Here is a 26,618-nt window from a genome sequence, read left to right on the forward strand (position 1 = left end):
ATGATGGATGAGCCTATTTCAAGGTTTGTAATTAATGATGACTAGCTCTGAGATCCTTCCCGTGAAGACTCACGTATTCCCTGCTCCTCTGTGCCCAGGAAGCCCTCCTTAGGAATTGGGGCTGGGACTGGGATGTAAAGTTTGTCCCCAAACTCTGGCAGACTTCTAGAGGATGGTGTGCATGTGCTTTTGTACATGTGCATAAATACAAGTATGTGTATATTTTTGGTGCTTCTATCAGTGTATGTGTACATGTATGCACATATGTGTGTTGTGTGTATCTACATGTTTACGAGTGCACATATGTGCTAAATTGCTAGTCAAGAGAAAGTTTTTGGTTGTTTTTTTTTTTTTTGAGATGGAGTCTCGCTCTGTCACCCAGGCTGGAGTGCAGTGGCCGGATCTCAGCTCACTGCAAGCTCCGCCTCCCGGGTTCACGCCATTCTCCTGCCTCAGCCTCCTGAGTAGCTGGGACTACAGGCGCCCGCCACGTCGCCCGGCTAGTTTTATGTATTTTTTAGTAGAGACGGGGTTTCACCGTGTTAGCCAGGATGGTCTCGATCTCCTGACCTCGTGATCCGCCCGTCTCGGCCTCCCAAAGTGCTGGGATTACAGGCTTGAGCCACCGCACCCGGCCTGGTTGTTTTTTTTTGAGATGGAGTCTCGCTCTGTCGCCCAGGCTGGAGTGCAGTGACACAATCTTGGCTCACTGCAATCTCCACCTCCTGGGTTCAAGTGATTCTCCTACCTCAACCTGCCGAGCAGCTGGGATTACAGGTGCCCGCCACCACACCTGGCTAATTTTTGCATTTTTATTACAGACAAGGTTTCACTATGTTAGCCAGGCTGGTCTCAAACTCCTGACCTCAAGTGATCCGTCCACGTCAGCCTCCCAAAGAGCTGGGATTACAAGCATGAGCCACCGTGCCTGGCCCAAGAGAAAGATTAAATAGGGTAAGAAATGAGAAGAATGGGTCAGGTGCGGTGGCTCATGCCTATAATCCCAGCACTTTGGTAGGCTGAGGCGGGTGAATCACAAGGTCAGGAGTTCGAGACCAGCATGGCCAGTATGGTGAAACCCCATCTCTACTAATAGTACAAAAGTTAGCTGGGTGTGGTGGCACGTGCCTGTAGTCCCAGCTGCTTAGGAGGCTGAGGCAGGAGAATCACTTGAACCCGGGAGGCAGAGGTTGCAGTGAGCCGAGATTGCATCACTGCACTCCAGCCTGGGCGACAGAGCAAGATTCTGTCTCAAAAAAAAAAAAAGATCAGGCGCGGTGGCTCACGCCTGTAATCCCAGCACTTTGGGAGACCAAGGCAGGTGGATCATGAGGTCAGGAGATCGAGATCATCCTGGCTAACATGGTGAAACTCCGTCTCTACTAAAAATACAAAAAATCAGGCGGCCGTGGCGGCGAGCGCCTATAGTCCCAGGTACTCAGGAGGCTGAGGCAGGGGAATGGTGTGAACCCAGGAAGCGGAGCTTCCAGTGAGCTGAGATTGTGCCACTGCACTCCAGCCTGGAAGACAGAGCGAGACTCCATCTCAAAAAAAAAAAAAAAAAAAAAAAAAGAAACGAGAAGAATGCTTAAATTCTACACTGCTGTCTGGGTCACATGAAGCAGACTCTCAGTTTCAGAGAAGTTACTTGACTATGACTAGATCCTGTAAATATGCAAATGTGGTAGGCAGACCCTGTTCCAGTGGAGGAAATAATAGAGGCTTCTGTGCTTCTATGGAAGCTAGCACTTGCTATGGTTCCTGGTAGTCAAAGCAGCTCAGGAGAGAAGAGGTGTCCCAATTTGCAAAAGGGTTTTTTTTTAGAATAAGGGGGATCCATATTTCTCCCAACATTTCTTCCTAAGATTCAAAATTATGGAGAGCTTTTGGGATGGATGGGTGTAATTTCTTTTTCTTTTTTTTTTTTTTTTTTGAGACGGAGTCTCACTCTGTCGCCTGGGCTGGAGTGCAGTGGCCGGATCTCAGCTCACTGCAAGCTCCGCCTCCCGGGTTCACGCCATTCTCCTGCCTCAGCCTCCCGAGTAGCTGGGACTACAGGCGCCTGCCACCTCGCCTGGCTAGTTTTTTTGTAGTTTTTAGTAGAGACAGGGTTTCACCGTGTTAGCCAGGATGGTCTCGATCTCCTGACCTCATGATCCGCCCATCTCGGCCTCCCAAAGTGCTGGGATTACAGGCTTGAGCCACTGCGCCCGGCCGGATGGGTGTAATTTCAACAAAAGTTCAGGACAAGGACCATCACTGAGTTCTCTAACATGAAATTACATTTTGACAAATGAAAGCTTGGTTATTGAGCACAAGTTCTAGAGTCAGATACTGGGGTCTACTCCTACTTCCACTATTTATCATCTCTGAGATCTTTTTTTTTTTGAGACGGAGTCTCACTCCATCACCCAGGCTGGAGTGCAGTGGTGCGACCTCAGTTCACCGCAACCTCTGCCTCCCAGATTTAAGCGATTCTCTTGCCTCAGTCTCCTGAGTAGCTGGGATTACAGGTGCCCACCACCACACCCGAGTAATTTTTGGTAGAGATGTGGTTTCATCATGTTGGCCAGGCTGGTCTCGAACTCCTGACCTCAAGTGATCCACCCACTTTGGCCTCCCAAAGTGCTGAGATTACAAGCATGAGTCACCGCTCCTGGCCTTCTGAAATCTTGAATGAGTAGATCAATTGCACTCTAAGGTTTCATTTTTCATCTATAAAAGAGGATAATAACGAAGTGGTGCTACTTTATATTATATAAATTTGAATTATACAAACTTGAAAAACTGAAAATCTCCCTAAATTAAAAAAAAATCATCAAGGGTTGCATAATTTCACAATTGGTGGGCTGCGTGGATTGTAAACTGCACTCATAACTATTGGTACATGACAGTGGCACTTGAGCTGGCGAACGTAAATAACTGCCATCAATGCTCATACTTGTGTGCATCAGCTATTTATGTACATCATAAATTCTGATAGTGACATTTATGAATGATGTGCTGTTATTTTAACATTCAGCTTTATCATTTAAAATATTTCCTGTATTCTACAATGATGTTATCTCAGAGTTCATTCATTAAGTCATGGCATTAGTGCTAAAAACACCCTCCAAAATCAGTAAGTTTGTAATGAAAGTTAGATATGATAAGGCACTACGAAAAAGCCCAAATAGCTGTCCTGACATGCTAAGCAGTTAATTTAAGAGTGCTTACTCTGAGAAATATTGGAGATTTTTGTATTTAGAAAATAAACAATAGTGTGAAGACAAGAAATCCTACAATGGTTGAATTCTCTCTCTACCTTTTACATTCATTATTCTGGAAAACTTAGTGTCAAATTACCTAAATTTTGAATTATCTAATATCTTCAGTAACATATCCTTTACCTAAGTTGTGATCTCTCTTAAGTGACATAACACAATCCATGTAACATTCTTAGCACAGTGCCTGAGAGCATGGCAAATGGTTAATGCATGTTAGGTAGATATGTGGCTGATGTGGTTATCAACCATGAGTCAAGACAATGTCTTAAGGGTTCGTAGGGATGAGGCTGATTCTGACAGAGCCTATGGCTCATGTTGGAAGCCTTCCAGAATCCAGAGAGAACCTGAAGGTATTGATCTTTGAGAAACAGTAGCTGAACAAGTATAAACTGTAAACTTTGGAATCAAAGTTTAAGTCCCCACATCAGCTGTCTAAGAATCTGGAACTGGCCAGGCGTAGTGGCTCACACCTGTAATCCCAACACTTTGGGAGGCCAAGGTGGGTGGATCACTTGAGGTCAGGAGTTTGAGACCAGCCTGGACAACATGGTAAAACCCCATCTTTACTAAAAATACAAAAATTAGCTGGACAGGTGGTGGGTGCCTATAATCCCTGCTACTCAGGAAGCTGAGGCAGGAGAATCCCTTGAACCTGGGAAACGGAGGTTGCAGTGAGCCAAGATTGCACCATTGCACTCCAGCCTGGGCAACAGAGACAGATTCTGTCTCAAAAAAAAAAAAAAAAGGCCGGGTGCGGTGGCTCACGCCTGTAATCCCAGCACTTTGGGAGGCCGAGGCGGGCGGATCACAAGGTCAGGAGATCGGGACCACGGTGAAACCTCGTCTCTACTAAAAATACAAAAAAAAAATTAGCCGGGCGCGGTGGCGGGCGCCTATAGTCCCAGCTATTCAGGAGGCTGAGGCAGGAGAATGGCGTGAACCCGGGAGGCGGAGCTTGCAGTGAGCCGAGATCGCGCCACTGCACTCTAGCCTGGGGGACAGAGCCAGACTCCCTCTCAAAAAAAAAAAAAAAATGCAACAGCAAAAACACCTCCCTGAAAAGGCAAGTGTCCATGGGGCTATGCAGGACAAGGCTTCAACAGTGACACCAAGTGGCAGCAAAGACTCATTGCAATGGAACCCTAATCTCACGTCAAGGTTCTTCCTAGAACTTCCCCAAGCAAATCCACATGTGGAGGAGTCTACAGTTGGGGACAGGAAACAGATCACTGAAAATGGATCTGTGGATATACAGGCCTTTGTCTACCCCAGAGTAGAATTGCAGGGCAGGGCAGAAAGGTGGGTGTTGTAGGGGTGTGTGTATGTGTCTATGAGTACATAGCCCTCTGTCCATCCTTCTCAAGGGAAATGGAAATCAAGATAACTTATTTATTTATTATTATGAATACACAGGCAACTGTGTATTTATAATAATTTATTCTATGACACAGGCAGCTAGAAGAGCCAGAGATTGTTAAATATGCCACAGAGATAGCAACAGAGGATTCAATTTATAGGCAAAGAACTTGAAACTTCATGTAACGAAGTGTTTCTAATATTATAATGATCTTGACAAAATCCCTTGATTCTTTAGGGAAAGATAGAGCAGCAGGTTGCTGGGGAAAGTTGCTAATAGTTGTCTGCAACTGTGTAAGACCACATATGGTATACTGGAAAAGTGGCCAGAATTATTCACATTTCCTTATATTAATGCCCTTAGCAGAATGACTTTGCAGGTCTTTTCTTTAACAGGTAGAGATTATTTCCTTACCTTGAATCTAAACTGGTCTGGTGACTTGCTTTGGCTGCTAGAATGAGGCAGAAGTGATGTTCTATTAGTTCATAGCTTCGGATTCAAGAGGCTGTGCATGCATGCCTCTGCTTGCTTTCTTGGACTTTTGCAACCTTCATATGAATAAGCCAGACTACCTTCCTGGAAGACCAGAGATCACTCGCATCAGAATTGGTGAGCTGGTTGATCCCAGCCAAAGTCCAAAACATGTGAAAGAGCCTATGCAAGCTCAGTGAACTCAAACCTCATCAGACCTTCAGCTAACCCCCAGCTTGACTGCAGCAGGTACATAACCAAGGCTACCCTAGATCTGCCATGCCCACACTGACTCAATGACTAATTAGCAAAATAAATGTTCAGGCCAGGTGCGGTGGCTCATACCTGTAATCCTGGCACTTTAGGAGGCCAAGGCGAGTAGATCACCTGAGGTCAGGAGTTCGAGACTAGCCTGGCCAACATAGTGAAACCTCGTTTCTACTAAAGATGCAAAAATTAGCCAGGCATGGTGGCACACGACTGTAGTCCCAGCTACTCAGGAGGCTGAGACAGGAGAATCACTTGAACCTGGGAGGCAGAAGTTGCAGTGAGCTGAGATTGTGTCACTGCACTCCAGCCTGGGCAAGACAGAGCAAGACTCCTTCTCAAAAACAAAAAACAAAAAAAAAAAAAACCAAAAAAACCAAACATAGCAAAATAAATGTTCATTGTTTTAAACAAACAAAAAAAGTGACACATGCCCTCTTATAAGAAAAGCTTCAGAAGAGAAAATATTTAAATTATCTTGGGTGTGGTGGCTCACACCAGTAATCCCAACATTTTGGGAGGCCAAGGCTAGAGGATCACTTGAGTCCAGGAGTTCCAGACCAGCTTGGGCAACATGGTGAGACCTGTTTTTTTTTTTTTTTTTTTTTTAATTTTTTTCCGAGGCAGTCTTGCTCTGTCCTCCAGACTGGAGTGCAGTGGCATGATCTCAGCTCACTGCAACCTCCACCTCTTGGGTTCAAGTGATTCTCCTGCCTCAGCCTACAAGTAGCTAGGATTACAGGTGCCTACCACCACGCCTTGTTAATTTTTGTATTTTTAATAGAGACGAGATTTCACCATGTGGGCCAGACTAGTCTTGAACTCCTGACCTCAGGTGATCTACCTGCCTTGGCCTCCCAAAGTGCTGGGATTATAGGCGTGAGCTACTGTGCCCAGCCAAGACCCAGTCTTTATGAAAAACAAAAAAATTAGCCAAGGATGGGCCGGGCGCGGTGGCTCAAGCCTGTAATCCCAGCACTTTGGGAGGCCGAGACGGGCGGATCACAAGGTCAGGAGATCGAGACCATCCTGGCTAACACGGTGAAACCCCGTCTCTACTAAAGAATACAAAAAAAAACTAGCCGGGCGACGAGGTGGGCGCCTGTAGTCCCAGCTACTTGGGAGGCGGAGGCAGGAGAATGGCGTAAACCCGGGAGGCGGAGCTTGCAGTGAGCTGAGATCCGGCCACTGCACTCCAGCCTGGGCGACAGAGCCAGACTCCCTCTCAAAAAAAAAAAAAAAAAAAAAAAAAAAAATTAGCCAAGGATGGTGGTGCACACTTGTGGTCCCTGCTACTCAGGAGGCTGAAGTGGAAGGATCATCTGAGCCCAGGAGGTCAAGGCTGCAGTGAACCATGTTCAAGCCACTGTACTCCAGCCTGGGCGACAGAGCAAGACTCTGTCTCAAAAAATAATAAAATAAATAAATTCTCTTCATTTCCGTATTTTTCTGTGCTTTCTAGATGGGTAGGAATCTCCTCTTTCCCTCTACCTGGATATGATAACTCGTTCATTTAATCATTCATTTCATAGTTTTTTTTTTGAGACAGTCTCTTGCTCTGTCACCCAGGCTGGAGTGGAGTGGTGCAATCTCGACTCACTGCAACCTCTGTCTTCCAGGTTAAAGTGATTCTCATGCCTCAGCCTTCCGAGTAGCTGGGATTACAGGCATGCACCACAACACTCGGCTCATTTTGTTATTTTTTAATAGAGACAGGGTTTCGCCATGTTGCCCAGGCTGGTCTCAAAACCCTGGCCTCAAGTGATCTGCCTGCCTCGGTCTCCCAAAGTGCTGGCATTATAGGCGTGAGCCACTATGCCCGGCCTCCATAGTTTTTTTCTTTTTTCTTTTTAAGTGCAAGATACTTTGATAGGCTCTGTAGGGTCACATGGTGCAGGGAGTAAGAAGACACAAATTTAAGTTATAGTCAAGTTTGGGCACAAAGGAAATAAGCCTGCCCAAATAAATCACCTACTACATTTGAATTTGGATAATGTCAGATCAATTTGCAGCAGTCTGACCTTTAGATAGTTACTTAACCTGAGTTTTGGCTTCCTCATTTCACAAACGGGAACATTACCTGGCTTAGCATGATTGGAAGGGTCAAAGAGATTTGCAAGGTCCTGTGCCCACAGGGGTCAGAATCACCTTCCACCTCCTGACTTTGTTGGTTCACAATTCAGGTTAGTGCTGAGCACCACCTTCATCATGTCAGGATCTCCCCAAGGAGAGGGGAATCTTCCTGAATTTGTTTTCACTAGGCCGGGCACAGTGGCTCACACCTGTAATCCCAGCACTTTGGGAGGCTGAGGTGGGCAGATCACTTGAGGCCAGGAGTTCAAGACCAGCCTGGCCCATATGGTGAAACCCCGTCTCTATTAAAAATACAAAAGTTAGCCAGGCATGGTGGCGGGCTCCTGCAATCCCGGCTACTTGGGAGACTGAGGCAGGAGAACTGCTTGAACCCGGGAAGTGGAGGTTGCTGTGAGCCAAGATTGCACCGCTGTACTCCAGCCTGGCCGACACAGCAAGACTCCGCCTCAAGAAAAGAAAAGAAAAGAAAAAAATAGAAACTCTGTCTCTACTAAAAATACAAAATTAGCCAGGTGTGGTAGTGCATGCCTGTAATCCCTGCTACTTGGGAGGCTGAGGCGGGAGAATCACTTGAACCCGGGAGGCAGAGGTTGCAGAGAGCCGAGATCGTGCCATTGTACTCAAGCCTGGGCAACAAGAGTGGAACTTCGTCTCAAAAAAAAAAAAAAAAAAAAAAAAAGTCATAAGAGGTGCTGTTACATCTCAGTTTCATCATTTCCTAACTACAGGACTTTGAACAAGACTTAGCCTCTCTGAATTTACCATATACATTTAAATTTATTGTGAGGATTAAATGCCTACAAAACTCCTAGTAGACGGCCCAACAATGTTAGCTACTGTTATTGCTGTTGTCAGAGTTGTTGCATCTAATAAGCAAGATAGGGGCCATGAGAAATGGACTGCATTAATAGTCTCCAGTTAATGACTCTTTGCCCTGTCACTTTGTAGTGCTTTTCCAGTCTAACTCTAGGTTTGGTCCTGTGATTTGCTTTGGCTGCCAGGACAGTGGTAAACTTGACACAAGCAGAGGTGTGAAAAAGAGACTGCCTGTTTGACTCTTTTCCATTACAGGGTAGCCTGCTGGGAGGACATACAAGACGTGTAGAAGAGCCAAGTTGTCTTGATGTCCTGACTGAGGCCACAGAAGACCAGTCATCCCCTAACCAACCCAACAACTATACCTTACAGATGTATGAATGAGCCCAGGGAAGATCAGCCAGGTCCAGCCCAGATCAGCAAAACCACCTAGTCAACTCTGAAACTTACATGAAATAACAAACGGTTGCTGTTTGAAGCCTCTAAGTTTAATGTAACTTATTATACAGCAATAGCTGGCTGATACAGGAACCATGGGAGCTCTTGTCCTTTAATATTGAAGCAGCTGATATTCAAAGGCAAGAGAGAGGTATGGTGTGATGGCTCATGCCTACAATCCCAGCACTTTGGGAGGCTGTGTTAGGATGATTGCTTGAGCCCAGAAGTTGGAGACCAGCCTAGGCAACATAGTAAGACCCTGTCTCTACAAAAAATTTAAAAATTAGCTGGGCATGGTGGCAAACCCATGCGGTTCTGCCTATTTAGGAGGCTGAGGTGGTAGGACTGCTTGAACTCAGGAGGTTAAGGCTGCAGTGAACCATGATCTCACCACTGTACTCTAGCCTGGGTGACAGAGTGAGACCCTGCCTAAAAAATAATAAAAAATAACAAATAAACAACAAAGGCAAAGCAGAGAAAGTCATGGTCTGCCAGGTTTTATTTGTAGAGTCTGGTGAACTTGAACAAGAGAAAGCTGCAAAAAGTGGTTTGGAGACCATGGCAGGGCCATGGAGAAGGGCTGATAGAAGCCAAGGGTGGCCAGACCCTCAGGGAGCCCTTTTGGTGGAGAGCAGACACCTGAGGCAGGAGGTGGCAGCGGCCAAGTCCAGGCAGGCAGCAGCAGGGCTGCAACTGAGAGCTGAGGCTGGAGAGGTAGCGCTCGCCCTAACCTGACCCTGCAGGTCTCAAGCCCTGGGGTCATATACTCGCCCCATGAAGACAGGAAACTTGTGTTGCTGGTCCCAGAGCAGGAAGAGGAAGGGCTGCTGCACTTCAAAGATGAGCAGGGTGCGGGCCACAGAGATAGCAGAGGCTGCAGCCGCCTCCACCCCAGTCTCTGTCAGTTCCAGCACTGTCTGGTGCTGCATCGCAGAAACCTGAAGATCTGGGTCCTCTGTCAGCCCACACAGGTTGAGGTCATAAGAAAAGTCAAAGAATTCTAGGGCAAAACCAGAGAAAAACAGAGTCAGAGGTCAGCATAAAACCCTCAGCTGATGGAGACCTTTGTCCTGAATTCTCTGGGTTCATCCTGAGTCCCAGTGCTCTCTTCCTCTTTCCTTGTTTGCCAGATTACATACTATACCCTCTGGTCCAGTTCGTGGGATCCTCTATTAGTGGGCCCAACACTGCCACTCTCTCAAGGTGAGAGGCCTTGCCCCCCATCCCTAAAACAACCCTGAAAAATGATGTCATTGTCTCCTTGTCTCCTAGGACCTTGGAAGTGAGGTAACAGATCAGAGATAGTTCATATATGAAAAAATGAGGTTATATGCAATGCTATGATGCTGTGAAATAATGGGAAAATATGCTATAGGAGCATCTTTAGCTCCAAATATTAGGCCATCTAATATTTGGTCTCAGATCCCAGTTCCTGACACAGAGCTACTAGATCCCTTGGAATTTCCTGGGTCATAGGAATGCCTTTTGTGCTAACGAGGCTACTCCTGCTGGCTCCTGGATGGGGGCTGGTCACCAGGAAGACTAAGTGTGATTAGAGCTTGGAACTTTCAGCCCCTCTGTCCATCCTCTGGGGAGAAGAGAGGAGCTGGAGATTGGGTAATAATCAATCACGCCTACATGATGAAGCCTCCTAAAGTACAGCGTTCTGAGAGCTTCTGGTTGGTGAACACATACATGTGTCAGGAAGGTAGCAAACCAAACTCCACAGGATAGATGCTCCTGGGCCCAGGACCCTTCGAGATTTTGCCCTGTGTATCTCTTCATCTGGCTGTTCATCTGCATCCTTTACTTAATCCCTTATATAATAAACCAGTAAACGTGTCTCCTGAGTTTTGTCAGCTATTCTAGCAAATGATGAAACCCTTACAGGGAGTCGTGGGAACCTCCAAATTATAGCTGGTTGGTCTGATGCACAGATGACAACCTGGTCTTGTAACTGACATTGGAAACAGGGGGAAATCTGGTGGGGCTGAGCCCTTAAACTGCGTGGGATCTGATGTTATTTCCAGGTAGAGAGTGTTAGAATTGGATTCAATTGTAGGACACCTAGTTGGTGTTCCCAGAGAACTGGAGAATTGCTTAGAAAACACTCCCACACCTATTTGGTGGCCAGCAGTGTTGAATGAAAATAAAAAAGAGATTTTCTTCCTATACAGATGGCATATACAAGGAAATGGTATCATGCATTAGGTAGTCAAGTTCTCTAACAAGGAATGAAGTGACGGGGTTGGACATGAGATCAAAGGTTAGAAAATGAAGCTGGGCACAGTGGCTCACACCTGTAATCCCAGCACTTTGGGAAGCCAAGGTGGGCAGATCACTTGAGGCCAGGAGTTCAAGACCAGCCTGGCCAGCATGGTGAAACCCCACCTCTACCAAAAATACAAAAAAATTAGCTGGGCATGGTGGTAGGTGCCTGTAATCCCAGCTACTTGGGAGGCTGAGGTAGGAGAATCACTGGAACCCAGGAGGTGGAGGTTGCAGTGAGCCAAGATCATGCCACTGCACTCCAGCCTGGGTGACAGAGTGAAGTTCCATTTCAAAAACAAACAAACAAACAAAAAAACAAAGGTTAGAAAGTGGAATCTCTGGGCCAGGCACGGTGGCTCACGCCTGTAATTCCTGCACTTTGGGAGGCCGAGGCGGGCAGATCACGAGGTCAGGAGATCGAGACTATCCTGGTTAACACAGTGAAACCCCGTCCCAACTAAAAATACAAAAACAAAATTAGCTGGGCGTGGTGGCGGGTGTCTGTAGTCCCAGCTACTCAGGAGGCTGAGGCGGGAGAATGGCATGAACCCAGGAGGCGGATCTTACAGTGAGCAGATATCGCGGCACTGCACTCCAGCCTGGGTGACAGAGAGAGACTCCGTCTCATAAAAAAAAAGAAAGAAAAAGAAAAAAGAAAATGGAGTCTCTGTTGCCTCTCGTAAACTCAGAAGCCTCCAGACCTGCATTTCCAGATAGCTTCTTGCATATTCCATGGTGTGGTTGACTGTTTTGAAATATGTCTGGGGAAGAAGCATCCATAATTCACCTTGGGGAATTACCTGTACCACTGTTCCACTGCCTGTGTCACAAGGAACCATAGAAAAAACTCAGGAGAGCTGGAGACCCGGATCAGTGTTCTGGTTTGCCTCTGACTAGCTCAAGGGTAAATCATGGAATCTTTGGGTAAGTCACATAAAACTTCTGGGCCTTCATTTCCACAATGATCCAATGGGATAATAGCACCTACCCTTGTAACTGGCAGGGTTGCAGAACAAACTGAGATTATGGATGTAAAAAATACTCTAGAGAATGCTAACTACATCTTAGGGATCCCCCTTTCTCCTCTGATGGCCTGGGAGTAACTCCAAGCTGCCAGAGCTTACCCAATTTCTCCATGATTGACAGCATATCCTGGCTGGTCGTCACTTTGATGCGGGGCAGTGCTAGGAGAGTAGGCTGGAACTTGGACATTTCCAGCTTCTTCATGATGGCCTTGAAAACAGAAGGGCTGAGAGCCTGTTCTATGTCTTCAAGATGATGTTTCAGGTTCTGGGGTACCAGGATCACCAAACTCAGATTATGGGAGAGCTGCAGCTGCCCCACCTAGAAAATAAGAGATGCACCTTAACAGTCTTCCTACCGCAGCTCTCTCCTGGCCCTACCCTCTGTGTCACAAGGCTGTCCTGCAGTCTGCTGCCACAGTCTGTATTTCAACAAGCAGCAGTCAGACCTAGGCTTCCAGGCTTTACCATGAAATAGGGATATCAGATATCAGCTTAGATCAGTGCTGATCTAACTCTGTGCTGGGGAGAGGTAGAGGAAGAAGCATGAGTTTCTGATTATATCCTGACTCTACTACTGACGAGCTATGTAATATGGGCAAGTAATTTGATTTCTCTGAGCCCTGTTCCCTTCCTTCCAAATGTGTTGTGCATGTAGTATATTGCATGCACATTGAACCACCACGAGTTATCAGGTCAGCCTCTTTAAAACTACTGACGGCTCTTCACTGCCTATGAGATTAGGTACAAATATCAGTATGGCATTCAAGATTGTTCACAGGCTGGTCTTAGCCTACCTTTCCACTTTGCTATTAGAAGGACTTTCAACCATGCACAGTGGCTCACGCCTGTAATTCCAGCACTTTGGGAGGCCGAGGCAGGTGGATGACCAGGTCAAGAGATTGAGACCATCCCGGCCACCATGATGAAACCCCATCTCTACTAAAAATACAAAAATTAGCTGGGCGTGATGGCGCGTGCCTGTAGTCCCAGCTACTCAGGAGGCTGAGGCAGGAGAATCGCTTAAACCCAGGAGGTGGAGGTTGCAGTGAGCCGAGATCGCGCCACTGCACTCCAGCCTGGCGACAGAGTGAGACTCCATCTCAAAAAAAAAAAAGAAGGACTTTCAACTGGTGACCAGACAAAACTTGTAAGAAGTGCAGGGCCCATGGGTTTAATACAGGGGCTGTCAACTCAGAGTGCATTTGCCTCTCAGTGGACATTTGGTAATGTTTGGAGACATTCTGGTTGTCATAGCTGGCAGTGGGCAGGGAGGACGTGAACCCAGTGCTACTGGCTTCTAGTGAGTAGAAGCTAAGGATGATGCTAAATTCTACAATGCACAGGACAAAGAATTATCTGACCCAGTATGTCAATAGTGCCAAGGCTGAGAAACCCTAGTCTAATAGGATATGAGACTGTCATTAAATGGTATTATGATTGAGGCTGAAAGAACAAAAAGAATCTAGAAGAATGCAGAATTCAACTGGGCAATAAAGAAGTTAACTGAAAGCAATCAATTGTTGGAACCTGAATAGCCCAGAAAAAGTAGGTTGTAAGCCAATTTCGGCTGAAGAGGATGGACATGGGGTCCCTGCTGACACAGGACTCAAGTTGGATATACTTATTTGAGTAGCATGTGCCCTTCAGGTCCTATGTATGAACCTTGAATCTCTGAACAAAAATTTACCATGCTGTGGTCCTAAATTTTCAAGCCAGTAACCTCGGTGTACCTGAGCTGGTAAATCTCACCCCCTTCCTTGGGTAAATATCCTTAAGTGCCAGGAAGATTTAGAATTTAGTATGGGAATGACAAAAGAAAGCAACTTCATCATGTTAAAACCAGGTGTTAAGTTCAGGGTAACCTGTATGTTTGTTATTTAAAATAGTGATTGTAATTTTTAAGAGAATCTGACATGCTAGTTTTAGGCTTTTAAGCAAAGTTGTAGGATAATTTCATTAAGTGTGAGAATGATATTGGAAAGTTGGCTAGAAGTTAATTCACTCTTCAAATTTAATTTTTAGTTTACAAGTGAGCTTTAGGTGCTGGGATGATATGGCCAAGCAGAGTTGTAATTATGACCTGTCCCGTATTAGATGTGTTTAAAAAGGGTATCAGCTGGGTGAGGTGGCTCATGCCTGTAATCTCAGCTACTTAAGAGGCTAAGGTGGGAGGACTGCTTCATCCCAAGGAGCCTGGGTTACATAAGCTATGATTGTACAGTCACTGTACTCCAGACTGGGTGATAGAAAAAGACCCTGTCTGGTAAAACTACATAAATACATTAAAAAAAACAGAAAATCGGGCATATTAAATTTTTAAAGGGAGCTTAAAATGCTTATGGGAATATGAATTATGTTTGTAGACAGAACAAATGGTTTAAAGGAGTTTAATCTGTTCAATATGGCAATTAATTCAAGAACAAATGAGAGTTAGTATTTTTATTTAAAAACACTATTCTTTTATAAAATTTTATTAAAAAACCCTATTCTTGTTTTTTTTTTTTTTTAAGACAAGGTCTCACTCTGTCACTCAGGCTGGAGTGTAGTGTCGATCTCGGCTCACTGCAACTTCTGCCTCCCGGGTTCACGTGATTTTCCTGTTCTAGCCTCCCAAGTAGCTGGGATTACAGGCGTGCACCACCACGCCTGGCTTATTTTTTGTATTTTTAGTGGAGACAGGGTTTCACCATGGTGGTCAGGCTGGTCTTGAACTCCTGACCTCAGGTATCTACCCGCCTTGGCCTCCCAAAGTGCTGGGATTATAGGCGTGAGCCACTGCACCTGGTCTATTCTTTGTCTGTGTTTTGAGACAGTCTTACTGTGTTGCCCAGGTTGGAGTGCAGTGGCATGATCTTGGCTCACCACAACCTCTGCCTCCCAGGTTCAAGCAGTTCTGTGCCTTAGCCTCCTGAGTAGCTGGGACTACAGACATGCACCACCATGCCTAGTTAATTTTTGTATTTTTGGTAGAGACAGAGTTCCACCACGTTAGCCAGGCTGGTCTCAAACTCTTAGCTTCAAGTGATCCGCCTGCCTCAGCCTCCTAAAGTGCTAGGATTTCAGGCATGAGCCACCCGCGCCCAGCCAAATCACCCTACTCTTAATGTAGCAAGTTCAGCTTAAAATTAAAAGGCAAAAGTAAAATTTTAATTTTGCATTTGTCAATACATTAAATTAATTATCTGTTTAAAACCCAAGGAACTCTAAATAGTGGCTTTTTAAAAGTACTCCTCCTCCTTTGGCTTAAAAAAGAGAACTCAGGCTGGGTGCAGTGGCTCACGCCTGTAATGCCAACATTTTAGGAGGCCGAAGTGGGCCGATCACTTGAAGTCAGGAGTTCATGACCATCCTGGCCAACATGGTGAAACCTCGTCTCTACTAAAAATACAAAAATTAGCTGGGAGTGGTGGCAGGTGCCTATAATCCCAGCTACTGGGGAGGCTAAGGCAGGAGAATCGCTTGAACCTGAGAGGCAGAGGTTGCAGAGAGCTGGGATTGTGCACTGCACTCCAGCCTGGGCAACAGAATAAGACTTTGTCTCAAAAGAAAAACAAACAAACAGACAAAACTCATATTGGCTTTGGGAGATAGAAATTACTCTTCATATTATACCTCCTTTGTATTTGAGTATTTATTATCGATATTATATGTTCAGAATGCTTACCTCAACCTATCACCTCACCTCAATGGCTACAACAGTCTATCCTAAGGGATTTTTACAATGATTTTTGGTTTAGACTTTTGTGTGAGACTTTAATAACATTTCTAGAGAGGAAATACTGGTTCTTATAATTCAAATAATTACATTTAAACCTAACTTGTTAAGTTCTTAATTCTTAACTTTCTACCTAACATCTATGGCTTTGATTAAATAGCTATTCTAATTGGTCTGAAAAAATCTCATATTTATACCTCCCTCCACGTATCTTGAATTTGAACAATGCCCTGGACCTGTCACATATATTCACTCTTCTGTGCCTTATATGCGCTGTCCTGGTTCTGCTAAATGAGTCATGAATGGTCAAATACATTAGATAGGGATGGATAGATGGGTGGATAAGTACCTGAGTAGATAAATAAGTGAGCAAAGAATAGTCAAAAATAATCTCCTCAGCCGGGTGCTGTGGCTCATGCCTGTAATCCCAGCACTTCGGGAGGCTGAAGGTGTGGATCACTTGAGGTCAGGAGTTCGAGACCAGCTTGGCTAACATGGTGAAACCCCAGCTCTACTAAAAATACAAAAATTAGCCAGGTGTGGTCGCAGGCACCTGTAGTCCCAGCTACTTGGGAGGCTGAGGCATGAGAACTGCTTGAACCCGGGAGACGGAGATTGCAGCGAGCCGAGATCGTGCCAAGGTACTCCAGCTTGAGCAACAAAGTTAGACCCTGTCTCAAAAAAAAAACCTCCTCTATGAAGTCTTCCAGCCACTTTTACTAAGTGAGTAGCTCCCTTTGGCACCCTCTATTTCATTAATTCATTTATTCAACAAACACTGAATGAGCACCTATGATAGGTGGCATTGTTCTAGGCACTACAGATACAGAAGGAAACAAGACAATTCCTGTATTCAAGTAGACAGACAATATCTTAGGGAGACAGACAATATCCTAATCAAATAAGCAAATAAATGACATAATTTCAGATGGTGATGAATGTCATGAATATAATAAAACAGCAGTGATATTACAGGGTAAGGAGGAGGCTACTTTAAGGGGTGAAGACCTCTCCACCAAGGTGACCTCTGAGCTGACACCCAAATGACCAGAAGGAACAAGCTATGTGAGCATCTGAGTGAAGAGGGATCCAGGCAGAAAGAAAAGCTAAGGAAAGCTCCCAATGTGGAACCAAGCCTAGCATGTTCCAAGAACACAGCCTTTGTTTCCTAGTCAGGTACTGAGACATTGTGACAGGTCTGTGTTTTGCCATGCTAAAAAGGTGGAAATATCTGGTAACTGAGCATGAGATAGCTTACCAACTGGAATCCTCTGGGCTCCATGTTCTGTCTTCTCTCCCTCCCTATTCACCAAACTAAATTGTTCAATTTCTGCTAATGCACTTAAGTCATTTAACTCATGTGCACACATGCACTTACCACATATATGCATATCCAAGGATATACTGATACATGTGTACACATGTATATGTATGCTGTACACAGGTACACACATACACACATACACACAGGACTTGCTAAGCACCAGGGTCTTCTGATGAGTTGACTGGAAAAAGAAACATGTGTAGAATAGGAACACAACTCACATTTTGCCATTCAATGTAGTAGAAATGCATGAAGAAACTTGAGAATCCTGTTTCCAGCCTAAAATACACAATGCCTGCCTTGGCCAAGGCTAGAGAAAGGAGAAGGAGAAAAGATAGGGTGAAAATACAGATGGAAGGAGTAGAAATGATGAATTTGTAAGCATGTACCCCAAAATGATGGGACGACAGCAGAAAAAAATGTCAGGAGACTCAAGTGGGTTTCAAACAGGAGAAGGAAAGGTTAAGAACTTACCTTGGCCTTCAAAGTTTGGTCAATGAAATGGGCCACAGGGTACTTCTTGCTATTCATCATGGGCACTTTTATAACCGAGTTTTTGAAGTGAAAAGTTTCCATTCTGGTTTTTTTGGGATCGAATGTTGTCTTCCACTTGGCTAGAGGGAAGAGGTGGGAGAGGTGCTCTAATGCACGTAGGAAAAGGAAAAAGAGGAGCTAAAAGCCTTGTGAGCAAAGGGTGGGGCAGGGACATTGAGATCTGATTGTAGAACTTGGGGTTAGGTGGGTTTTGAAGCCATGAGGGGAAGAAGGATCCAGAATGGGAAGACCAACTGGCTAAGGGCCCCCTTACCACTCAGGTAGATAGCATTGAGGAGGACAAGGCGGGTATCGGAGGGCAGGCTGTCTAGCAGCTGGCTGATCTTGTTGTTGGTGTTCTTGGCCACCCAGGTGTTGATGAGCTCCAGGTTGGCATCACTGTCATTGCTCAGGACTCTGGGGCTGCTGCTGTACAGGGTCCGAGAGGCATTCACAAAGGTGTCCCTTATGACCAGGTCTGGGGGTATGTTGAGAAAGGGAGGCATGAGTCCCCTGAACACATCGTTCCTTTCCATGAGCAAGATTTGAGAGTGAGCATGCTTCCTATGGCTCTATCTGCTCACTCTAGTGAACACGGCATGGTGGAGCGGTCCAGCCCACTCCTCTTACAGATGTGCCAAATGAGGCCCAAGAAGGCAAACTCAGAACCAGGAATCAGAGAAGTAGCCCTAAGCCTTTGCTGCCTCAGCTTGCTATGTTACTATGGCTCTGCAAGATAATCTTTTTGAGATATTAAATTCCATTTGTCTATATTTTTCCTCTTTTCTTCCCTTAATTTGGCATGGGATAGACTGCTTCCTGGCCTCGGTGGAAGTTTGTGACAAAACTTTCTGGCTTTTGCTCTCCAAAAGCCTTCAGTCCACTGGAAAAAAGAAAAAGCACTCGAAAGATAATTTTTCTAGGACTAAGTAGATTAAAGATACTTTCCCAGCTGGGCATGGTGGCTCACGCCTGTAATCTCAGCACTTTGGGAGACCAAGGTGGGAGGATCACTTGAGGCCACGAGTTCAAGACCAGCCTGGCCAACATGGTGAAACTTCGTCTCTAATAAAAATACAGAAATTAGCTGGGCATGTGGTCGTGGGCACCTGTAATCCCAGCTTATTTGGGAGGCTGAGGCAGGAGAATCACTTGAATCTGGGAGACGGAGGTTGCAGTGAGCTGAGATGGCGCCACCGCATTCCAGCATGGGTAACAGGGTGAGATCCTGTCTCAAAAAAAAAGAGATGGCCAGGGGCGGTGGCTCAAGCCTGTAATCCCAGCATTTTGGGAGGCCAAGACGGGCGGATCACGAGGTCAGGGGATCGAGACCATCCTGGCTAACACGGTGAAACCCCGTCTCTACTAAAAAAATACAAAAAACTAGCCGGGCGCGGTGGTGGGCGCCTGTAGTCCCAGCTACTCGGGAGGCTGAGGCAGGAGAATGGCGTAAACCCGGGAGGCGGAGTTTGCAGTGAGCTGAGATCCGGCCATTGCACTCCAGCCTGGGCAATAGAGCGAGACTCTGTCTCAAAAAAAAAAAAAAAGAGATATTTTCACAGGCTTTGCTGGCACCTATGTACAACATAAGACCAAGAACCTTGCTTGGCACAGCTCCAGGGTGCAGCTAGATGGGGATAGAAGCCCTAACATATTGAATGCTGTTACATTTTTCGCCTACCTAGCAAGACAGCGGGATAAAGCTGACTTACAGCTTTGTAAGTAATAAATAAATGCAACGTTTCTTAAACACCTCTGAGCCATATTTTTCCCACATCTAAAAGAGGGTTGTTTTTTAGATGATGGGGTGATAGGTGAGTTTTTTATTTTTATTTTTATTTTTTATTTTTTTAGAGACAGGGTCCTACTCTGTCACCCAGGCTGGAGTACAGCGGCATAAACATAGCTCACTCTAACTGAATTCCTTGGTTGAAGCAATCCTCCTGTCTCAGTCCTTCACAGCTGGAACTACAGGCATGCACCACACCTGGATAATTTAAAAAATTTTTGTAGAGATGAGCTCTCTCTATGTTGCCCAGAGGCTAGTCTCGAAATTCTAGCCTCAAGCAATCCTCCTACCTCAGCCTCTCAGTGTTGGAATTACAAGCACAGTGCGCCAGACCTGAGTATTGTTTTTATAGCTTTAAAAAAAAAAAACAGCTTGAAAAAAAGTTTTCCTTTTTTTCAAAAAGGGAGGTGGGTAGATTAGTGTAATGGTTATTAAACATTTTAAAGCAGCAGAACTACTTTCAAACAAAGGCATGTCTGAAGCTCACAATATAAAATGGGCCGTGGATAAGGCTGGGTGGGGAGCTCAGAGCCCAGCTGGTCCGTCTCCCTCTCACAGGAAGTAGTGAACCCTTCCCCACCGCTGAGGCTCCCACACCCCACTCCCACTATGACTCCAGAAACAGCTTTGCAGAGCCCTAGGGCTCTGAGGTACAAAGTCGGAAAACAACTACATTAGATCGTTTTGTAAGTTCATTATTACTATTATCATTATTACCTACTTAATAACATAATACATGTAAAATGATAACAAATTCACATAACACAAAAATAAAAAGAATGAGAGTCCCAAGACTCCTTTGACCCAAAAATTAGCGAAACAATTTTTTGTCTCTTTTATGTCTATAGCTCGCTAGCCCTCTAGCCCTATCTATTAATGAATGCATATGGGTATTCTTATTCTTTTTTTTTTTTTTGAGACAGAGTCTCGGTCTGTCGCCCAGGCTGGTATACAGCGGTGCGATCTCGGCTGACTGCAACCTCTGCCTCCCAGGTTCAAGTTATTCTCCTGCTGGGACTACAGGAACATGCCACCACACCTGGCTAATTTCTGTATTTTTAGCAGAGACAGGGTTTCCTCATGTTGGCCAGGCTGGTTTTGAAATCCTGACCTCCAGTGATTCGCCCACCTCAGCCTCCCAAAGTGCTGGGATTACAGGCAGGAGACACCGTGCCTGGCCTGCCTACCCCATATTTTCTTTTCTTTTTTTTTTTTTTGAGACGGAGTCTTGCTCTGTCGCTCAGGCTGGACGGTACAATCTTGGCTTACTGCAACCTCCGCCTCCTGGGTTCAAGTGATTCTCCTGCTTCAGCCTCCCGAGTAGCTGGGATTATAGGCGCACACTACCACGCCTGGGTAATTTTTTGTATTTTCAGTAGAGATGCGGTTTCACTATGTTGGTCAGACTGGTCTCGACCTCCTGACCTCATGAATCGCCTGCCCCGACCTGCCAAAGTGTTGGGATTACAGGTGTGAGTCACTGTGCCTGGCCTTTTCTTTTCTTTTCTTCCTTTTCCTTTCTTTCTTTCCCTTCCTTCCTTCCTTCCTGCCCTCCCTCCCTCTCTCCCTCCCTCCTCCTTTCTCTTTCTCACTCTTCTCTTTTTTCTTTCTTTCCTTCCTTCTTTCCTTCCTCCCTCCCTCCCTCCCTCCCTCTCTCTCTCTCTCTCTTTCTTGGAGTTTTGCTTTCACTCAGGCTGGAATGAAGTGGCATGATCCGGCTCACTGCAACCTTCACTCTCCTGGGTTCAAGCAATTCTCCTGACTCAGCCTCCTAAGTAGCTGGAATTATAGGCGCCCGCCACCATGCCAGGCTAATTTTTGTATTTTTGGTATAGACAGGGTTTCGCCATGTTGGCCAGGCTGGTCTTGAACTCCTGACCTCAGGTGAGTCACCCATCTCGGCCTCCCAAAGTGCTGGGATTACAGGTATGAGCCACCACGCCCAGCCCTAGCCCCAACATTTTTTTTTTTTTTAATAGAGACGGGGTTTCGCCATGTTGCCCAGTCTGGTCTTGAAGGCCTTGGCCTCCCAAAGTGTTAGCATTACAGACGTGAGCCACCATACCTGCCTGGTTAATTTTATTCTAAAGCAGTTGATGAATGCCAGAGACTTGCCTAAGGTCTCACTAGAAGAACAATCCAGTTCCTGCAGTGACCTGATGCTCCTCCTGCCAAGGTCTTCACTTGCTCCGCAGTCCATCCCTGATACTGTAGCTCCAACATTCCCTCTGTCCTTTCTTTTCCCAGTGCTGGGTTCCCCTTCAGAGTCCTCTCAGGACCCTCCTCTGCAGACACTGCCCCTTCCTGGGCACTCACCTGGGCTGTGGAAGATCTGAGAGACTGAGGTGACACCTTTGGTCATGAAGCCCTTCAGAGCCTGGTGGACACAGGTGAAGTCCTTGGGGTAGGAGAGGACGCTTTCCAGGTTTGTTTTGGTGTTCTCCCCAGCCCCTGCAACAAAGGGCAGAGATGAAAGATACTTGCAGGATGAGTCGGGGGACCTTCCTTGGGAATGAGGGTTGGGGACCAGGCTGGAATAGAGGGTATTCCCTGCTTCGGAGGGGTCACAGATCATCTGAGCTGAAAGTGTTCTCTCTCTTTTTTTTTTTTTTTTTTTTTTTTTTGAGACAGTCTTGCTCTGTTGCCCAGGCTGGAATGCAGTGGTGCAATCTCAGCTCACTTGAATCTCCAGGTTCAAGCAATCCTCCCGCCTCTGCCTCCCAAGTAACTGGGACAATAGGCACGCGCCACCATGTCTGGCTAATTTTTCTATTTTTAGTAGAGATGGGATTTCAACATGTTGGCCAGGCTGGTCTCGAACTCCTGCCTTGGCCTCCCAAAGTGCCGGGTTTACAGGTGTGAGTCACCGTGCCCAGCCAAGAAAGATTCTGTAGCCTTTTTAGAATTCTCTCCGGGGAGTAATAGCTCTCTCCTCACTGCTTGTAGTAATTTGTTTGTTCATTTCCTAGGGTAATTACCCAATGGGACTTGACAGTAATCCCTCAGGATGGCAGAGGATTTACATTTTTTTGACCTCCCACTAAGTCAGACGCTAGGCTATCTGCTTCCTTTTTTTTTTTCTTTTTTTTGAGACAGAGTCTCGCTCAGTCTTCCCAGGCTGGACTGCAGTGGTGTGATTTCGGCTCACTGCAACCTCCACCTCTTGGGTTCAAGCGATTCTCCTGCCTCAGCCTCCCGAGTAGCTGGGGTTACAGGTGTCCGCCACAACACCTGGCTAATCTTTTTGTACTTTTAGTAGAGATGGGGTTTCACCATGTTAGTCAGGCTGGTCTCGAACTCCTGAGCTCATGATCCGCCCACCTCAGCCTACCAAAGTGCTAGGATTACAGGTGTGAGCCACCGCGCCCAGCTCAGCTTTCTGGTTATTAATCTTTTGAGGTAGATAGCATCATCACTATTTTACACAAGAGGACTCAAGGCTCAGAGAGGTTAAAGTGAATTGCCCAAGGTCACAGAGCTAGAATGCAGTACTAACCACATCTACTCTAGGTCTATCTCTGATGATGTTTTTTTTTTTTTTTTTTTTTTTTTTTTTTAGACAGAGTCTCACTCTGTTACCCAGACTGGAGTGCAGTGGTTTGGTCTCGGCTCACTGCAACCTCTGCCTCCTAGGTTCAAGCGATTCTCCTGCCTCAGCTGCCCAAGTAGCTGGGATTACAGCATGCACCACCACTCCCGGATAATTTTTGTATTTTTAGCAGAGACAGGGTTTCATCATGTTGGCCAGGCTGGTCTTGAACTCCTGACCTCAGGTTATCCACCTGCCTTGGCCTTCCAAAGTGCTGGGATTACAGGCGTGAGCCACTGTGCCTGATTTCATCTTTCTTATCACCTCTCCTTGCCATGAAACATGGTTAGTGGCTGGGACCTTGTTTTATATGTTCTTGTATAGTCACAGGGTTTTACAAGCAATAGGTTTGCCTATTAAATCATTGTTAAATGATAGAATTTTCAAGAATGAAAAGATACTTCCCTCTATACCCCCAATGTATAGCCCATTTTTACAGCTTCTTCCCAGAGACATGGCTTTGTAAGTGTCTGGGTTGGTGACCCTTACGGGAGTGTCCAACAAATGACCTGGAGAGAATGCAGTCAGGGTCTTACCGAGCAGGACCTGGGTGAGGAGGCTGGCAATGCTGAATGGGGAAAAGGCCATGTTGGTCTCTGCCTTCTTCATTGCTGAGAAGGCGTGGTAGAGCTTCAGGGAGAAATCTACCAAAGCGTCCCCCAACATGGCCTCTGTTGAATGACTCTCCAGGTCAGAGCAGAGAGTAACAGGTCCTGGGCAGAAGGGACCAGTAGTGGGCTGAGTAGGAGAATCTGTGGGGAGCTGGGTAGTTGGTTGGATGGGTTGGATGGTGGGTTGGGCGGTGGGTTGGGTGGTGGGTTCATCAGTGGTATTAGCTGTTATTTTGGTGGTTGAATTGGTTGTTGAGTTGGTTGTTGGCAAGCTGGAAGCCTCCAGGATAGATTCAATGAATAGCATCTTGGAGTTATCTGGCACTGCGATCTTCCCTTCGCTTCCCTCTTGCAAACTCTCTGGATCCCAGGAGCTGGAGCTGGTAGCATTTGGATTTGAGGAGGCTCTATCCTGTGGTTCAAGAAACTGAGTTTCATTTTTTTCTTACTACGAGGCACAGTCCTCTAAAATACTGAAAGCAGTTAGAGAAGGTGTGGATGTGGAAAATGTCCTGTACAAGAGAGTAATTTCTGACAGTGTGGCGGATGAGGAACCTGTCTTGGAACCACCACCACTATTTCCTCAGAGAAGGGGAGATACAGGGTGAGGGTGGGGATGCACAGGAATGTGCTCTGCAGAAGATGAGGGATAGTCAGGGACTCTGTAATCTCTGACCAATTACTGCCCTGTAGGAAGTTGTTTTCCAAACAGTGAAATTGGCTGTTAATTGCCATTTATCTATGTTCTTGCAATTTCCTGTAAATATCTACCTGTTTGACTCACTCGCTTGGCTAGTACAGACATTTGAACTTGTGCTCCTGGATTTAGAACAGTAAATTTTCAAACTATGGGTTGCAGCCCATTAGTGGGGGTGGAAAAACAATACACATTAGGAAGGGAACAAAGAAAGGGAAGGAGGGAAGAAGGGAGGCAGGAAGGGAGGGAGCGATAAGTAGTATAGGCCAGCAGCTCTGAAACAATTTTGACTCCCAGGGAATATTTAGCAATGTCTAGAGACAGTTTTGGTTGTCATAGGGAGACAGCAGGGAAGATGCTACCACAATCTAGTGCATACAGGCTAGAGATACTGCAAAACACCCTAAGATGCACAGGGTAGCCCCTCAGCAATGAATTATCCAGCCCCAGTGTCAACAGATCCTCCACTGAGAAACCATGCATTAGCCCCATTTCACAGGTAGAGAAACTGATGCTGACACGTATTAACTAGTCCAGGGTCTCACAGAAATGGGAGAAACAGCTACAGGTCAAAACAAGGTCTCTGATTCCAAACTCCCTGCTCATAACTACATCATCTGCTGAGTATGTCACGCCAACTTGTGCGGGCACACACGCACATACACACACCCCTACCTACCTTTCTCCTGGGATCCCACACTTCTTAGCCTTCTTTCTAGTCCACGACCTCCCAGACCACTGGGACCTCTCACTGCTATTGACCCCCACCCAGACCCAGGTACGTTTGCTACCATTCTTCCCTATCTTCACAGGCCCTAGCCTGGGACCACCAGCGGTCACAGCAGCCAAACCTCTCCTCTCCATAGCTCTTTTCTACAGCAAACTCTCGCTTTGATATCACAAAATGCTTCCCATCTCCTTGCCCTATGTGGTCCTCCTGCCAAGCCTGTTTAGTGGACAGGGTGGGATCTGTTTATTCAACATTTTATAAATCAAGAGGAGTAGGCTGGGAAAAGTAACTTCCTCAGGACCACGCAGCGCAGCTCCTACATCGCCCGCCAAGATTAGAACTTGCATCTGTCTGAGTCCTGAGCTCTTTCCACCATCTACCAGTGCGTGAGCAAGGATCACACTCGCTGATCCCAAGAGGAGCTCTCCTCATTCTCCGGGGCCTGAAGGGTTAATCCTCAGCCACCGCCCGCACCCCGCACCATCCCCCGTTCCCGTCTCCACCCCCGTCCCCCATCCCACAAGGGACCACATACCCCAGCCAGCAGCAGCAGCAGGAGGGTCAGCAGGGTCAGCCTGGAGGCCATCTGGGCGGCGACGTCAGCGGACCTGTGGAGCCAGCCAGTATCCGAGCCAGCTCCGAGCCTGGGAGCCCAGGGGCCCCCACCCCGCCGGGGGCCCGCCCCCATTCTGTCCCAGGCCCCAGTCCCTCTTAGCGAATTCCCTCCTCCTCCCTCCTGGGGCCACCTTCTCCCTGGCTCCTCCCTCTGTTTTGTTTTCCCCAAACCGCTTCCCTTTCCCGGCACCGGCTGGCCCTTCCTCTCCCCATGGGCCCGGGTCTCCGTCCATCTGTTCAGTCGGAGCGGGGGTCGGGGGCGGGGGGGTCCTGCTTTAACCAAACAATGAGGCCAGAGGCGTGGGGGAGGGGAGGTCCTGGGGGGCTGAGCACAACAGGCCTGAGGCGGGAGGGGCTGGGGTAGGAGGAAGCAGAAATCCCAGGTGGAAGCAAGCCTATAGAAACCCCCGAGATCAAGGCGGGCCGGAAGGCGGGGGTGAGGAGACCCCCTCCCTAGACCTCTTCACTCCGTATTTTCCACCCTTACCCCCCACCCCTGCCCAGCACCAAACCTACTCCAAACTCCTGGTCACCAGGCAGCTCCGGTGCAGACTGAGTCGAGTCCCCCAGGGTCAGGGAGGGTGGGGTGCGGGGGGAGCGCAGTCTTAGCTATTGGCTGGCCCAGGACACTGCCCAGTTACAAATTAAGGAAGATTGATCGCTGGTGTGAGTTCCTGTAAATCAGGATGGGACGGGATGGGACTGACCGCTTGGTTTTCTTTGTGAGCCAGGCCAGGAATTTAGCCCAAATCCCCTGGTAGGTGGGGTGAACGGGGAAGCTTGGGTGCAGTTATCATCTTTACACAACCAAAGCTTCCCCCGCGTCTTCATGAGTAACAATAAAAACAGCATGTACAGAAAATGTGCTCCGCAGTTTTTAAAGGAATGAACTTTTTGGAAATTGCTCATCTCCGTTAATCCTCAACGTAACCCTTTGTGCGCCATTGTACCCATTTGATAGGTAAGAAACTGAGCCTTAGAGCAGTGAAATGTCGGGCCCTGATCACTC

General features: G+C 46.7%; 1 protein-coding gene across 1 annotated transcript; it reads right to left on the bottom strand.

The window, feature by feature from the left end:
• Positions 1-9,190: 9,190 nt before the first annotated feature.
• Positions 9,191-26,340, bottom strand: SERPING1 (serpin family G member 1). Its single transcript, XM_010382811.2, has 8 exons — positions 26,126-26,340; positions 25,530-25,602; positions 23,493-23,979; positions 21,684-21,818; positions 17,853-18,056; positions 17,519-17,658; positions 12,105-12,324; positions 9,191-9,709 (listed from the first exon to the last, which is right to left on the bottom strand). The coding sequence occupies exons 2-8, from the start codon at positions 25,578-25,580 to the stop codon at positions 9,456-9,458; spliced, it is 1,491 nt and encodes a 496-aa protein (XP_010381113.2). The 5' UTR covers positions 25,581-25,602; positions 26,126-26,340; the 3' UTR covers positions 9,191-9,455.
• Between the last annotated feature and the right edge of the window lie 278 nt (positions 26,341-26,618).

Source organism: Rhinopithecus roxellana, chromosome 15, assembly GCF_007565055.1.
Source record: "Rhinopithecus roxellana isolate Shanxi Qingling chromosome 15, ASM756505v1, whole genome shotgun sequence".
NCBI lineage: Eukaryota > Metazoa > Chordata > Mammalia > Primates > Cercopithecidae > Rhinopithecus > Rhinopithecus roxellana.